We start from the raw sequence: 15812 nt of genomic DNA, 5'->3' as shown, positions 1-15812 counted from the left end.
CCTGATTTAAGCCTGAGGGACATAAAAGACTCCCTAACAGCTCCTATACCTGCCTTCAGTGAGTTCTTGAGCCCCAAGTGGTTCCTCCTAGGTCAAGGACCCTTAGTGTGGCTCACAGGATCTTGAAATCAAGCTTATGGGTTCTTCATGACTGCGAATGGGCCAGTTCGCACCAGAACCACACCAATCACACCGAAATCCAGAGCAAACCACCACCAGACCGTCTCTTCGCACAGCAGCATCGACAACCTGGGGAACACCAACATGAAGCTCCAGACTGCCCATCCGCAACACCTGACCAGCTCTTTGCAGCACGCTGACAGCCGCCTGCAGCACTCTCCTTGCTCCTCGTAACCTTCTCCAATGCGAACGGGACTCCTGGCACAAAACTGGATATGGTAAAACTACAGCTGAACTAATCTGGGACTGTATCCGACCCCCACTCAATTGCGGTCAGCCTGAACTTTTGACTTTGATCCAGCCCCGCATAACCGGAAAACCACGAGTGGCACTTTCTGCTGTCAGGTGTTTTTTTGCGGTTTATTCTTTAAAAATTCATAACTCTGGTCTACTGGTGGATTTTTGTTGTTTTGGTCTCGTTTAATATATAAAATTCAGATTTATTTTCTAACCTGCTGTAGAATTGTTTGTGTTTTTTTCCACAGTTTTACTGTTTGGAGTGTTGCACAAAAACTTTACATATTGTCTCTAAGCCTGCCTTCTCTGTGCCAAGCAACCAAGGGTGTTGAGCACAGGTTTATTTGGGGTTTGATTGTGCCTTACCCTGACTAGGACTGTTGTTGCTGCTTGATCAAGGCTCACACCCCAGTCAACCAGTAACCCAATTTCTAACAAATTTGATATATAATATCATTACTACAGTATGATATAAAGATTAGTTTAATTTTTGTGATAGTAGAAAATCTCACTAAATTCTCAAGGGAATTATATTTTCTGAGCCGAAAATTCACTTTGGAAATTCCACTTGTGAATTTTATCTGTATTTTGATTGTCCTCGAAAAACAGGATCATTTTCCACTACCAACCATCTCTAAATCACAATGTTCAATACAATAAAAAAATACGGAGAGAAACTAACCAGTGAAAACAATAGAGAGTAGCAAGACAGATACAGATAAGGACGTCTCTAGGCGATCTAAGAACGACTTCAAACCGGAACAAAAGGATAAGATTGTGTCTTGCTAAACAAGAGAAAGTCAGGTGGGCCCTTATTTTCTCTGTTTCTATCTCCCCCCTTTCCTTCCCTTTTCCCCCACACATTACACTTACACCCTATTCCTCCTCTCACACATTTATTCTCCTCTCATTGCTTCTGATTCTTATTCAACATCGGCCACAGTACTGAATCCTCTTTTGTACTAAGAAATAACTAGTTTGCTGCAGTGCCCCTCAACTCCCAGTTCCCCAAATGTCCATCCAGGTCTTTGTATTGCAAGTGAAAGTTCAAACTGTAACACAATTTCAATATGAAGGTACACTCAATACTACTGTTAGAGACTGTGCTATATGCTTTCATTTAAAAGGCTTCCAGTTACCTCCACAGTTTAAATCAGGTGCATTATTAGCACTGCAATTATGCACTGCCTTATTGCATTTTTGACATTCCAAGACTTCCTGAAGAAAGAGCCCTGCGGTAAAACAAAAAAATAAGATAGGTTGGTAAATAGACAAACAAAGAAATCAAAGTGGAAGAAAGGCGGAAGAAACAACCAAACAACGAAAGAAATTGCAGTGCTGTCTAAAGGCCACACTCAAATGAAAGTCTATATACAAAACAATTGGCAGCAGCTCTTTTGGTTCAAAAGCCAAACTCTCATTGCGGTGCATTTTAGCATAATACATATACATACATCCCACAGTAAATAAAGTAGATGAAGAATGGCTAAAGACATAGATATAAACTTCAACCAGGCTTCAGAGAAATTATAACCAATTTCAGTTTATCAAATGCACTTTAACAAATACATACTAGTTCATCCATAGGGTCCATTTAATATACATTCGGTTGTCTTTCGTAAATAGGAAAATTCCAGGTAGGATTATGATCTTTTTAGGTGTAGTTTGGAAAAATGGCATTACAAAGTTAGCCAATTAAGCCAGAAGTCAGCAAAGATGTTCTGAGTTGATTTACAAGTTAATATTATAGATTTGCAGCAAAGGAGTTGCATTCTCAACTATATGGCATGTCTAGAGGAAGGGATGGGAGGAAGATTTTCTGGAACCCGAGATATAATTTAGGTCCAGCTTTGTTAGTCTAGCTTTGTTTCCATAGCTCAAACCTTCTTCATTGCATTTTGTAATACTTTTAAAAACTCTAGCAGACATTTTAAGACACAATCAAAGTATCAAATGAGTAATGCATGTTCAATCAATCAATGAAACGTTATTCCGGTTTTGTTTTACAAACCATAAAAGTGCAAATACAATAATATAAAATTCATTATTAAAGAAAGCCGAATCAAGATACAAAAATACAAGATTAGCAGCACTTGGACCAAAATACATTAAATACAAACTCAGAAAGATTTTGTCAAAAATTCATTACAAGTCCAGACATTTTCTATACTTTACAATAGATTTTAAAAACTCAAGTACATAGAGGATACTATCACTGTGTAATAATTGTAAATACATCATAGCTGGTCTGATCTGACAAAAACTGAGTTTCTTTAAAAGTGACACCAGATAGCGTTTACGGGGATATTTATATAATTTGCATAAAAAACATAAAATGCAGCATATCCTGCGGAGACTTTCCGTTGCAGCCGCAGGGAGCTGCTTCTTTACTAAAAATAGCTTTTTGTGGCCTGAAGAGCAAATAGTAAAATTGATTCAGCCGAAATCTAGTTAATAAAAAATGTTTATATGAGGTCAGAGCGCCCATTAGATAAGGCTCAATGTATGAGGATGTTTTTAACATAACATATTTCCTGACACTCGGTTTCTGAATCTCTATGGCTTCCCTCATTGTTTTCCTTTCCAGGAGGAAGGCCAGTTTTATTGCCTCCGGGTCCCTCTTGGTAATGCAATCAGGAGTTTCAAATAGCTCACCATGCCCTAAGCTAGAGAAGATTGTCTTCAGATATTTCTGCCAGGGTATAGCAAGTGCATTATCCAAAGACAGACAGTCTTTTACAATCAGGTGCGTGAGAGGGATATCGGGGTTTAACCACAATTTCAAGCAGCAGGACAGTGGACTCAGAGAAAAAATATCACTTACATACTGGGTCCCCAGTTGTTTGTGGACAGCTAAATTAGACGTGCTCTGCAGGACACACAATAGGCGTTTCAAAAACGAATTCTCCGCAATCTGGAGTTGCTCTCCCGCAATGTACCCCCAGATTTCACTGCCAAATGTTGCTGTAGCCACTGATTTGGCATTATATAATTGCAGCATAGCGCCAGCAGGCTTTTTCCCCAGTTTGGATGCAAAGTTAAATATCGATGCATTCACCCTGGCAACGTCCCCTTTCTTTTTAAAAACATGCGGGCCCCAGTTTAACTTATTGTCAAAGAGGACCCCAAGATATGAGAACGTGCTGGATATGGGAATTGTTGCATCTCCCACTTAAAAAAGAAAATTCCTTCTGGGTGGCTGGCCTACCTGCATAATGAACGATTTGGAGTTATTTATTGTTAGATCGCTGTATGTCATGAAGGACTTAAAAGCAGTTAAAAGAGCTTGAAGGCCTCTTTCGATTCTAGATATGAGGACTGCGTCATCCGCATATAATAGGACCGGAATACCCCGACGTCCAACTCTGGGGCAATCAGCCCCCACCTCCTGAAGAACGCTATCTAGGTCATTAATATAAAAATGAAACAAAAAGGGAGCCAAAATACATCCTTGTCGGACTCCCCTTTTGATGTTAAAATTCTTCGTCACACTCAGATCTTGAGAAAATCTAACATTCGCTCTGGTATTTCTATGAAGATCTTCTAGAAAGTCTACAATACCACCATCAACCCCCTTCGCCCTCACGAACTGCCACAGCTTCCGCCTGTTCACACAGTCAAAAGCTGAAGACAAGTCCATGAAGGCGAGGTGGATGGTCCCCTTATATGCCACTGTGTATTTACTTAATATTAAGAAAAGATTAAGGCATTTGGTGGTCATAGAACGTCCTCTGCAGAAACCATACTGGGAGACGGGCATGATGTTATTGTCCTAAACCCAGGTGGTAGGTCTCTGCAGCAGTACCCTTCCTATTACTTTCACCATGGAGTCTATGAGAGAAATGGGTCTGTAGCAATGCGGACTACATTTATCCCCTTTTTAAAAAACAGGTACAATTGTGGAAACCCCCAAGACTGTGGGCATCCGCTTTATGCCGCAGCATTAAAAAAGAATTCCAGAATTGGGGCCCAAAAAGAAGGCTCAGACTTAAATAAGTCAGGAGGATTACCATCTGGGCCAGGTACTTTCCAGGGTGTTAGTCCTAACATTCCTTCAAGAATTTCACCCCTACCAATTATAATTGTATTACCACTAAAATCAGATACCAGTCTATTGTTTTCTTCCAAAGGGCAAGCATACAAATGCTCAAAGTGAGCTTCCCAATCCTCCTTCGATATGTGACATTCAAGACCATCTCCTGTCTCCTGGACAAGAAATGTTTTTTTCATTGTACCCCAAACTAGTCTTAAGTGTTTCAGGGTCCAATAATTCATTCCATGCCTCATCCCTTAAGGTCTCCTTCTGTTTGGCTAACACCATTTTGTAGTCCCTACGACATATTTTTACGTTAGCCTGCACTCTTGGTTTAGAAGCTAGGGCTGCCCTTAAATTACTAGCTGATTTTGAGCAGTGATGATAAAACCACTTAGGGCCCACCTTAGTCTGTTTCTTAATTGGCACAGACAACAGCTCCGTAACCCTATCTGAGATCCTCTGGAAAGCTACAAACACATTTGTATACTGATGCCCCCCCTGTGTGCAGGTATCAGTTTCATCTGCACATACCGCTTTAATCTCATTATAAAATAGCTCGGGACAACTTGTGTCCATCTAAGTCTGCGCTTTCCATTGGTTGTACTCAATACTCCCTGTTTGGGGTTTGACCCTGATTTTGTAATCCAAGGTCCTGTAAAACATAACGAGAGAGGGTTATGGTCACTGGATTCACTTTCCTCAATTAAAAAAGAATCTACAAATGTCTGCATAGGGGATGAAATCAACACAAAATCAACGAATGTCCCCTTCCGATGGCCCTTGAAGGTCGGTATCCCAAATCTAGTATAAGGGTCCATCAGAGCCATGGTGGGTGTCATATCAAAATCATTCATCATATCATTAAGCAACTCCCCCTCAGCCGAATGCTCAAAGTGAAATCCATGAGTACGAGAGCAACTCAATTCAGAAATGCATGTAAGTAGGGGGTCACCACAAGGATGTATGTTAAAATCACCCATAACCATAAGGTTGTGCAAGCTATGGCTCATAGACGTGTTGATAAAAGCATTTTGAGCAAACATATAACTATGATCTGGACATGAAGAAGGTGAATTTTAAACATTTACCAAACCAGCCATACAGTTTTCTCCTTTAAAGTTAAAGCAAGAATACCTGGGTTAGAGGAAGGGACAGTACGTACTTTACATGCCAGAGCTACAGAAATATAAATAAACAGTCCCCCCTTTGGTCTTCCCCTGCTGGAGGCAATTGCTGGAACAAAGTATGCCTTATATCCTTCCAGAAGGAGATTACATTCAGCCGACCACGTTTATTGCAGACAGATTATCAAAAATTGCTTAATATAAGCAATCCAACTAGGGTTCCCTATCTTGGAAGCTAACCCTGCAATATTCCAAGAAATTAGATTGCTTGAGCTCCCCCTATATGGTTTGTCCTCCACAACTCCCAAGTCATTCTTCCTCCCTCCTCCCTGATCACCAATTTCCTCAAGTCAATCGCAGGCTTCCAAGCCAGACAGGATTTCGAACCTGTTATGGACTGGGAGTCCGCGCCCAATCATATTTGGTTTGCTAAGTGTATTCTGTGGTAACAAGGGGGGGGCGACAGTCAGAGAAAGATCTCACCCTAGACCAGTCTCCCAATCGCCAGTTTCCATCCTGGTTGGATCTTACCGGGTCCCTCCCAGGTAATGGCCTATAGAAAAACCCTAAAGGTAATAATTCAATTGCCGTACCCGTCATCCGCTGGTGGCATTGGCCTCTTGATAATAGGCGACCAGCAATATGAGAATTATCAAAATTGACAATAATACAATCCCCACTACCTATCTTGTTGGATCTACCTATCCAATTAACCCTGCATAACCATTATTATATTATTAGAGATATTTGCCCCATCAGGGGTATTGATTAAGCCAAAATGTTGTCTTGTTCCGCAGTTGTTCATAGCTCTCAGTCTCACCTGATGGGAGAGCAGGAGCGTGGCTCAATATGACCGCGAAAGGGGTGGCTTCTGGTGGAAGATCAATGACCAGAGCTCTTTGTGCCACACTGGGTCTCTCGTCTGACCTCTGACTAGAAACGGGTATAGGCGATTTCCTCCTGGTGCTTAAGGGTTGTAATGGGGGTGTGTTCCCTCTCAAATTTCCAAAAGATTTTCTGGGGCCAGCTATAGCCATAGGCCTTGATCTTCTCGGCACTGGATCAGCCACCTTATTACTGTTACCGGCTGTCCTATCCTTCGAGCTAGGAGGGGGAGTATTTTTTACCTGTGTGTGTGCTGTGCCTGTCACGTTCAAACAATTGACCCGCGAAGACTCCAGAAGCAAAAGACTAGACTCTACCCCACTTAGTTTTGATATGATGGGTTCCAGCAAAGTTTGCATCATACCCTCTAGTTTCCCCCAAAAATCTCCCCCACCGTGACCACTATTCAATATTCCTCCATCACTCTGGGCGTTGTTAATTGGGTTTTTATGATCCTCCTTTCCTATGTCATGTAATTCCGCCATAGTCACCACTGTACATCCTGTATCTATATGACTCTGTTTGGTTACCCTGTTTTTTTTTGGGATGATATGTTTTTTTTTTTTTAACGGTTGGGAACTAGCTTTTGTTTCTGTGCTCCATCCCGTAGTCTAGACTTGACCGGGCTAGGTACCAACTCTGGCGTACCGGAAAACATACTATCATTTAATAAAGAAATATGGTCCTCTGTCTGGGGAACCGTTTCTTGGCCAGGGGGAGGGGTAGTTTGGATCCGGGTGTTTGTTAAGGTAGGAGTAACAGATAACCTGCCAAAAGTGGGGTCCATAGATAACCTACCCTCTGTCAATATAATTTCCTTATTGACGGCTGACTCTGCCCTAGTCAGGTAAGCATCTAAAGTCTCAACTATCCCTGAACCACCTCCATCTTTCCGTCGTGCCATTACAGGACACTAATAGTACAAGGTAACCAGTGCTTAATTGCTTAAAATAATGGGCTGGCCTGATTCAAAGGAGAAAGCCTAGGGAATGTTATCAATCTTAACAGCACCACCTAATTAATACAGCACAACAATCCCAATAAAAATGAAAGATACACTCAATTATACCTTGATAACAAATGAATAATGTTGCTGTAATAAAAAAAAGGACTGAAATAAAAAACCGCTGTCACAGCTACAATTAGATCAATAGAGACAAAATAATATCTTATAGTACATTAAAACAGCAAAGGATTAATCTGTTTTGTACTGAGTAGCTACATTTAAAATATTCCACAAAAGTCTTTTCTGAAGTGCCTTTCAGATGTATGCACTATTCAAAGTACCATGTAATTACTCACAGAGTTATGTGGATTTTAGGGGGGTGGCCCAGCCCGGCCTCCTCTGGCCCCTGATGGCAACAGACGGCCCGCCCTTTGCCTGGGCTTAGCCCAGCGCCACCCGCGCGCGCCCCGCATCGCGGGAGACTACTGACAATGAAATAGTCTTCATTGAGGAATGGGAGCGGCTACAGGTGTGCTCACGGCCCCCACTGCACTCTGGGCCTCAGAGTCCACGGTGTTTGCCCCCAATGCTGCCTCGCGCTGGTCCTGCGACGCGTCTCCCGCAGAGCGGGAGGTGCTAGAAGTTTAAATATCTCCGGCAGTAGAGGGAAGGGGCTGCAGGTGTGTGCTCACGGCCCCCACTGGGGAAACACCAATGACATCGATGTAAACACATCGCGGTACCATCGCACCGCAACTTTTACATCGCAGGATTGTTTGCATCGCATGCATTCATTACGCATGTGAGCACGGCGCGATGACATTAACATCGCATGCCACTAGAACGATCCTGCGATGTAAAAGTGGCAAAAGTGGCAACAACAACTTGCTCCAGTGCTGCACAGGACTTGAAAACGTCCCAACAACGAAACGGAATGAGTTGAAGTACTAGTCCCAGCTTTGTAGGAGAAATGAGCACAGAAGCGCACCAGATACGAGCACAGAAGCACACCTGACACACGTCACGACAGGAAGTGATGTCACGAAAGAGGCCAAAGAGTGAATGTGTGACGCCATTTGCTCCAGTAACGAGGTCCTGGGAAAATAAGTGGGGGGACGCCGTCCACCCGCGTGGTACCCCGACTTGAGCCCTGGATGCATGGATGGGTACTGGGTGGGTGGATGGATGAATGGGTGATGACGGACCGTCTGGTGGATGGATGCATGGATGGGTGGGGGGAGGATGAATGGATGGATGATGGTGGACCGTATGGTGAGTGGATGCATGGACACCTGACACATGGAGGGGGATGGATGAATGGACGGATGAATGGATGGATGGATGAATGGATGGATGGATGAATGGATGGATGGATGGATGAATGGATGGATGATGGCGGACCATACAGTGGATGAATGCATGGATAGGTGGGGGGGTGAATGGATGGATGGATGATTGTGGACCTCGCTGTCCTTCTTTCTTTTTTCATGTTTTTAATTTCATCCCCTCATTCCTCATCTATTTCATCTCTGTCTCTGCTCTCATTCGTTATTTCTTCATTGAACTGTCTCACTTTTGCCTTGGACCTGTCTCCCTCTCCTCTCCCCTCCCTTTCTGCGCTGTCTCCCTGCTCTCTTCTAGCGCTTTCTCCCTGCTCTCTTCTAGCGCTGTCTCCCTGCTCTCTTCTAGCGCGGTCTCCCTGCCTCTCTCTTTCTGCCTCCCTTTCTCCTCCCTCGAATCCGCCCTAAGATCGGTCCATCTAAGCAGGTGCGCATCTATCAGTGTCACCCCCACTGCACGATGCAGCAACAGTGCACATGGCAGCCGAGAGCCGCGGATCACTGGCAATCACTAACGTAGAGCGCTGTGCACGGATCATTGAGCGCAGTGCATGGATCAGTGAGCGCAGTGCATGGATCAGTGAGCACAGTGCATGGATCAGTGAGCGCAGTGCATGGATCACAGAGAGCAGTGCATGGACCAGTGAGCGCAGTGCATGGATCACAGAGAGCAGTGCATGGATCAGTGAGCGCAGTGCACGGATCACTGAGAGCAGTGCACGGATCACTGAGCACAGGGCGGGCGCAGTATGAAGATCTAAGAGCACAGCAAGCCTTGTCAGGAGTGCATGGTGCACAGTTCAAGGTGTACAGATTCCTGGGCGCAGTGCGGTGCCCGGCCTCTCTTCACAGTGTACAGGTTGGGGCTTAGTGCAGTGGAGCGAACATAGTTCCCTGAACAGATTCCAGGGGGCAGTGCAGTGCACCATACTCCGTTCACAGTGTACAGGTTACAGGTCCTAATGCAGACAAGCGAACATACACACTGCACAGATCTCAGGGAGCATTGCGATGACATAACATAGTTCACAATGTACAAATTTCACCGGTTAGTGCAGTGCACCGAGTATAGGACACGGTGTACAGATTCCAGGGGCAGGCTGCGTCAGCGTAGCTTTTTTCTATGACAGAGCAGCAGCATTGGGTGGCCAGTGCTGCAGCAGGGGGGGGTAGGTAGAGCAGAAGGGTTTGGGTGCGCCCAGGGCCGGTCCTAGAACTCCTGGGGCCCCGGGCGAAGGAGAAGATGTGAGGCCCCTCTAATTTGCATATATCTTCCAGTCGCAGCCGGCATGACTCGCGGGTGGAGGATCTTGCGGGAGTTCGGAAGGGGGGGTGGAGAACAAGAAGCAGGCAGCCTCCCTCCCCTCCCCTAAGCCAATCATATTGCTGCAATGGCAGCGTTGTGATTGATCAGGAGGCCGACCAGCCAGGCGCCTATGGGGAGGCCATTTTTCCCATGTAGGCTGCATTGCAGCCTACATAGAGGAAGGCCAGAGTGCGCATGACTGGATTGGCCGAACAGTCAGCGCCCTTAGCAGTTGGCAAGGCAATCCTCTCCTGCCCTAAAACAGACCCGCCCGCCCCCAACGAAACACTTCTGCTTTCTCGCAGTGCTAGAAGCAGAAACATAAAATGGACATTTTAGCATTTTGCGTTTCTGCTTTTGCGAGAAAGTAGTGGGGCGTCGCTCCTCTGCCCTAGTGAAGGAGCCGCCCTGGGTAACATCACAAGAAGTGACATCATAGAAAGTGACATCGCAGGACTATTGATCTTATTTGGCATCCCTGAAGAGACCTAACATGGATATCAGTAACATGGACAAAAAGATAAATATACAAATGAAATAAGTTCATATATTTTAAAACTGTTAAATGGATTACATTTGTCTCATTAGATGGAAAAGCTAGGTGCAGGTCTCACAAAGATGTATATTATTGATCACCGGAGTTTCATGACATTTTTGTTGTTGCCGAAAATTCCTGGAGACCAGGAAGGAGGCAGCAAGTGCTTTTAGAAAGATAATATATTCGCAAACATGACCCAAAGTCAGCGCTCAATGCGATCTCACCGTTTGCACCGCCCTAGAGCCTCCCTGCTCAAGGGTCCTGTGACCTCAATGACAGAGTCACTGTTGCTCTAGGGTGTGCTGCTTCGTAGGCCTCCCCAAAAGACTTGCAGTGGGCTTCAATAGGGATTGTGGTAGACAGGCCTTCAAGGTTAACCCACACTTGCCACTGCTAGGGTTCACCTGCTGGTGCTAAGACACCAGGGCTTCTAAGGTCGTGTGGGTCCTTGCAAGGTCTATCATGGAAATGTGCTCCCTCAGGGAGATTGGTCTGGTGGACTGGTCATGAAGGCTGAACCTGTCTCCCCAGTTCCAAATTTGGCAGCTCTGACCATAGTGCCACATCCTCTCTCCACTGAACACCATACTACCCCACTGAGAGAAACTCGCACTGCCTTCAACTACAACCCAATTGTGCCCCGCTACTAACACCTAGAGGCGACTCATTTCAAATTACGCACTAGACAAGAGCAATATGCTGCCTAAAAAAAAAGTGCCAACATTCTGGAAAAAGCAAACACTCATAAGGAATGTAAGATTAATTAAAGCATGTGAAATATAAGCAGGAACAACATGGTTACCTTGACGCTTTAGCACTTATTCAGAAATGAATGAGTGCTTTTGCATGAAAAGTTAAGGCCATGACTACAGGGCCGGAACGGACCTGCTTCAATGCCCATTGAATATATCCTTACAAAACAAAAGCAATATGGTTTAAAAAGACCACATTTGTGAATACAGAGCAGTGGTATGCACTTTATTTTCCAGTCCGCCCATCAAGGAGGTATTGCAGTACATCCAGAAATGGTGCACTTCCCCACCTGGGGAAAACAATGCTGTTTAGAGAAAGACAAGAAAACAAAAGTAGCGCTTCACTGGTAAACTCGGTGTAGTGGCACTAATGTGATTTAGGTGTGAATATAATCAATCTGGCCCCTTTTCGACCCACTTTGTCTTGCTTTAGTTATTTTTTATGTTTGAATTTTTTATTTCTCTCTTTCTCAAGGCTGCACTTTGGAAGTGAGAAATGTCACACAAAAGATGACCTTTCCAGCAAAAAAGTTTTTCTTTTTTGGATTCATTTCACAGGGGAACAAATAAAGGAAAGGAAAAGAAAGAGGGAGTAGTGGCTACAAGGCGCTGGGAAGGGGGGCCCCACACCCTGACCTTGCAGATTTCTATAGTGCTTAGAGGCCCAGAGAAAGGGGGCCCCACACCTGGACCTTGCAGCTTGCTCTAGTGCTTCGAGGCCCAGGGAAAGGGGGCCCCCTCCCCCGGGCCTGAAGCAGTAACAAGGCCTTTCTTAAAACACTGCCCCAGCACCAGTTTCTCTGGCTGCTCCCTCCTCCCCTCGCCCACTGCTCCTAACCTGTGTCAGGCTGGTCCTGGAAACAAAGGGGCCTTCTGTCACCTAGCAACAAAATGCAGACAGGAATGGCTGGTACTTAAGAGAGGTGTTGCCTCGCCCCTGACACTCTGAGCCCTAATTGATGGCCCTGCCCTGTGACTTCCCCACTCTGTTTGTTCCTCCTCCCCACCCCTGCACCCCCAGGAATGCCACCACGCGGTCGTTGACACCAGACATCTCTGATGTGTATTGTAATGTGTGGGGAGGGGGCCCTGGTGGAGCAGGGGGGCCCCCTGCCTCTCACCTGAGCGCGAGGCCCTGGGCGGCTGCCCATGCTACCCATGCCTAGCGCCGGCCCTGGGTGCGCCATCCCCATGCAGAGGGTGCGCGACCCTTAATTTTAGCAGCGGGTAAGAAGTGGTGGGCCACCTCACCTAGTTTGAGCGTAGGTGGGGTAGCTCCTTGAGCAGAGAAGCCTAGGGCACGCATGGGTATAGTGACGGGGAGGCCCCTTCAAGTTGAGGGTGGGGTGTGCGGAGAATGTCGCCAGTGGGTTTGCCTACAAAGAATAGCCGAAAGGTGTCCCACAAGCTACAGGCTGCCCAAAGGACAGCAACGCCAGTGTGCAGGCAATGTAACACTACCGACACACATGAGGGACAAAAGCAGGCAGGAGGAGCTGCAGCGCAAGAATGCGGACATTTTCAAGCATTAGCATGGCACATGTCAGGAGGGGAAGCCTGCAATGCTGCAGGAGAAGTGGTGGGGTGCTCATGGGCAGCCAGGTGGGGAGGTCAATTAGGACAGCAGCAGGAAGGAGTAAAGGGCAGCAGGGACGAAGGGATAGAAGTGGAGGGGATGGCAGGGTAGAGGAGGCACGAGGGGATATTAATGAGTAATGGGCATGCATGATAGAAGGGGAATGAGGAAGACACTGCGGTCAGAAGGCTAGGGGAGGTCAGATGGGATGAGTATGGATGGAGGAGGGGGCAAGTAATGGGGAATAGGCTGTAGCCAAAAGCCGGAGCTCCAATAGTCGGACTGCACTCTGGGCCTCGGAGTCCACGGTGTTTGCCCCTACTGCTGCCTCACGCTGGTCCTGCGACGCGTCTGCTGTGGAGTGGGAGGCGCTAGAAGTTTAAAGATCCCCGGCAGTATAGGGAAGGGGCTGCAGGTGTGCTCACGGCCCCCACTGCACTCTGGGCTTCAGAGTCCACGGTGTTTGCCCCCACTGCTGCCTCGCTCTGGTCCTGCGACGCGTCTCCGTAATGCATGTTCAATATTCTCTCTAGACCTTTAATAGCAATTCTGAAGCAAACTGTGAAAAAATGTAGATCGATATTGTGATATAAAGTGAATATAAGCAAGTGTGAAATAATTGGTTCCAGTGGATTCCTGGACTGAGAGTAAGATTCTTGGGGCTTAAAAGTAGCAACTTAACTGCCTCCATCACTCCATTTTCCAGTATTCCATGAAGTTCTCTCCTCAGTTGTTGCATTCCATTTACTAAAACATTCTACCCTTATGTACAACGAGCCTCTCCATTCTTTGCATTCAAATTCTGTGCTTAAAGTCTTTTAATCTACAACTCACTTTCATTCTCTGCTGATATTCTCTCCCAAGCTTATAATACTGTCCAGTGTTCATACAATACTTCACACAGCTTAATGTTGCTGCAAATACTTCACCAATAGTCTCCAGATTCTTAAACCTAACTCTACTAGACTTGCACTACAACACTGGAAAGGAGCAACCCTGTAATCACCAATATGTATATCAAAAAAGCTCAAACCGAACAAAATCCTCTCATGTGGGCTGTCATCGATCTCCAATTACAACGGTGTGTGGCAATCCTAAATCGTCCATCGCCCAAATCATCATTTTCCAGGTCACAATATAGAGACTGACCTATATCACCTTCATTGCCCACTAAAACGTTACCTTCATTATCACCTTCTCTCCTTCACCATGTATCCCAACTCTCCTCCTCCACACACATATTCATACACCTTATGCATCTCTCTACGGATTTGAACTTCTGTTTACGACACAGCTTGTCAAAGTGGCCCGTGGCCCCTCTATCTAATAATAATAATAATAATAAGGGAATTTGTAAAGCGCCTGGTTTCGCCAGATGGCGTGTCCCCACGCTTCACATTCACAACCATGACACTCCTTGTCATTCACCACATGCCCAATATTTCCAAATCTGTCATAAGGGTCCTTGAAACCCGAATTTGATCTTGAACCACCACCACTCTTGTAATGTTTACTGGGCTTCTCATAATTTATTTTATTTTGATGTATTATATCTTACCCTTCCACTACTAATTCCTATGCTTTGACAAACTTTAAAATATCTCACATGTTGGATTTGTCCTCTGCACGGTAGCACACAAATAAGGTGTGGGTATTTGAGAAATAAACGTATCTCCCCTGTGTAACGCCTACTTCAAGAAGGGGTTACGTTTTGTGAAAAGTCTCGGTCTGCCAATTTAATTAGATTGGTCTTTGCATCAAAAACTACGGAGATTTGGGCTCTTACCCACCCAATTTACACCCCAGTAATGCTATTTAAGATGAAAAGAGGGCACATTCCCAACACTAAATAACTTTCACTAAAAAGTTAATACATTTAAGAGACATTGCTGGCATTGTGCCACCTTGTGCATTAGCAAATCTTTATTAAATCTGGACCATGATGTGTTGCACAATTACAATGAGTTTGTGAGAGGGATGGAGGCCAAGAATTGCATGCTCATAATCAGTTGATGGAGACAGAGCAACTCAAGGAGGATACCTGTGAGTTTTGACAGAGAAGGATCAAGAGAGGTTTACAGTTTTGGCTGATAAGTTGTTAGCTAAAAGAGTTAACAGAAGACTGGAGCAGCATGGCTTTAAGCCAATGGGATAGCTAAATGTTAGACCTATTTCAGATTAGAGGGGAAACCCCAGGGATACTTTCCAGGGTCCAAGGTAGGAAACAAGCAAAAGGGCGAACTTAAACTTTCTTCCAAACACAAAATTATTACTTGTTATATGTGTCACAACAAGGGACCCTACAAAGGGAATTGTCACAAGAAAGACCCCGTGCCCGCTGCACCCATTATCGGTATAAAAGGGGTGGTGATGGACGGAGCATCTGAATCAATCAAACACTCACACCCAGTCAAAAGATCTGGGTTTAATCCATCACTGTTCTTTTGCCCACTCTGCTACCCCAGTTCAGACATGGCTATATGCAAATCAGTCTGACCCTGTGCCTCATGGGAACAGTCCAGCCCGAACTGCTAAGCCATGTCTTCCCTGGACCGGAAACAAGCTTCGAGGACCGGTTTCTGGCATTCCAGCCGTCTTCAGCCCGGCTGGTTTGAATCCAGTGGCAAAGTGAGCAAGGGACTCACGTCTGAGCATACCCTGCCACACTTATGGCGGCCAAAAGCGGTACAAAAGGGGGTGGTGATGGACGGAGCATCTGAATTAATCAAACACTCACACCCAGTCAAAATATCTGGGTTTAATCCATCACCGTTCAAACTCGGCCAGTGTTACCATTGCCACCTGCTCTAATCCCCTCCCTTCCCACAAATGATTGCTCCTGAACTGGGACAAGAACTCAATTTATGTCACGGCCACAGAGCATGCTTTGTG

General features: G+C 45.5%; 1 protein-coding gene across 1 annotated transcript in view; it reads right to left on the bottom strand.

The window, feature by feature from the left end:
* IZUMO1 (izumo sperm-oocyte fusion 1) overlaps positions 1 to 15812 on the bottom strand; it is a 254288-nt gene that overhangs the window by 132304 nt on the left and 106172 nt on the right. The window contains exon 5 of the mRNA XM_086929367.1: positions 1557 to 1649. Coding sequence (XP_086785493.1) covers positions 1557 to 1649 — 93 coding nt within the window. The remainder of the gene's footprint in view (positions 1 to 1556; positions 1650 to 15812) is intronic.

This window comes from Lissotriton vulgaris, chromosome 7 (assembly GCF_964263255.1).
Source record: "Lissotriton vulgaris chromosome 7, aLisVul1.2, whole genome shotgun sequence".
Classification (NCBI taxonomy): domain Eukaryota; kingdom Metazoa; phylum Chordata; class Amphibia; order Caudata; family Salamandridae; genus Lissotriton; species Lissotriton vulgaris.
Note: the sequence above shows the minus strand (reverse complement) of the source record. Positions and strands in the feature narration are given on the sequence as shown.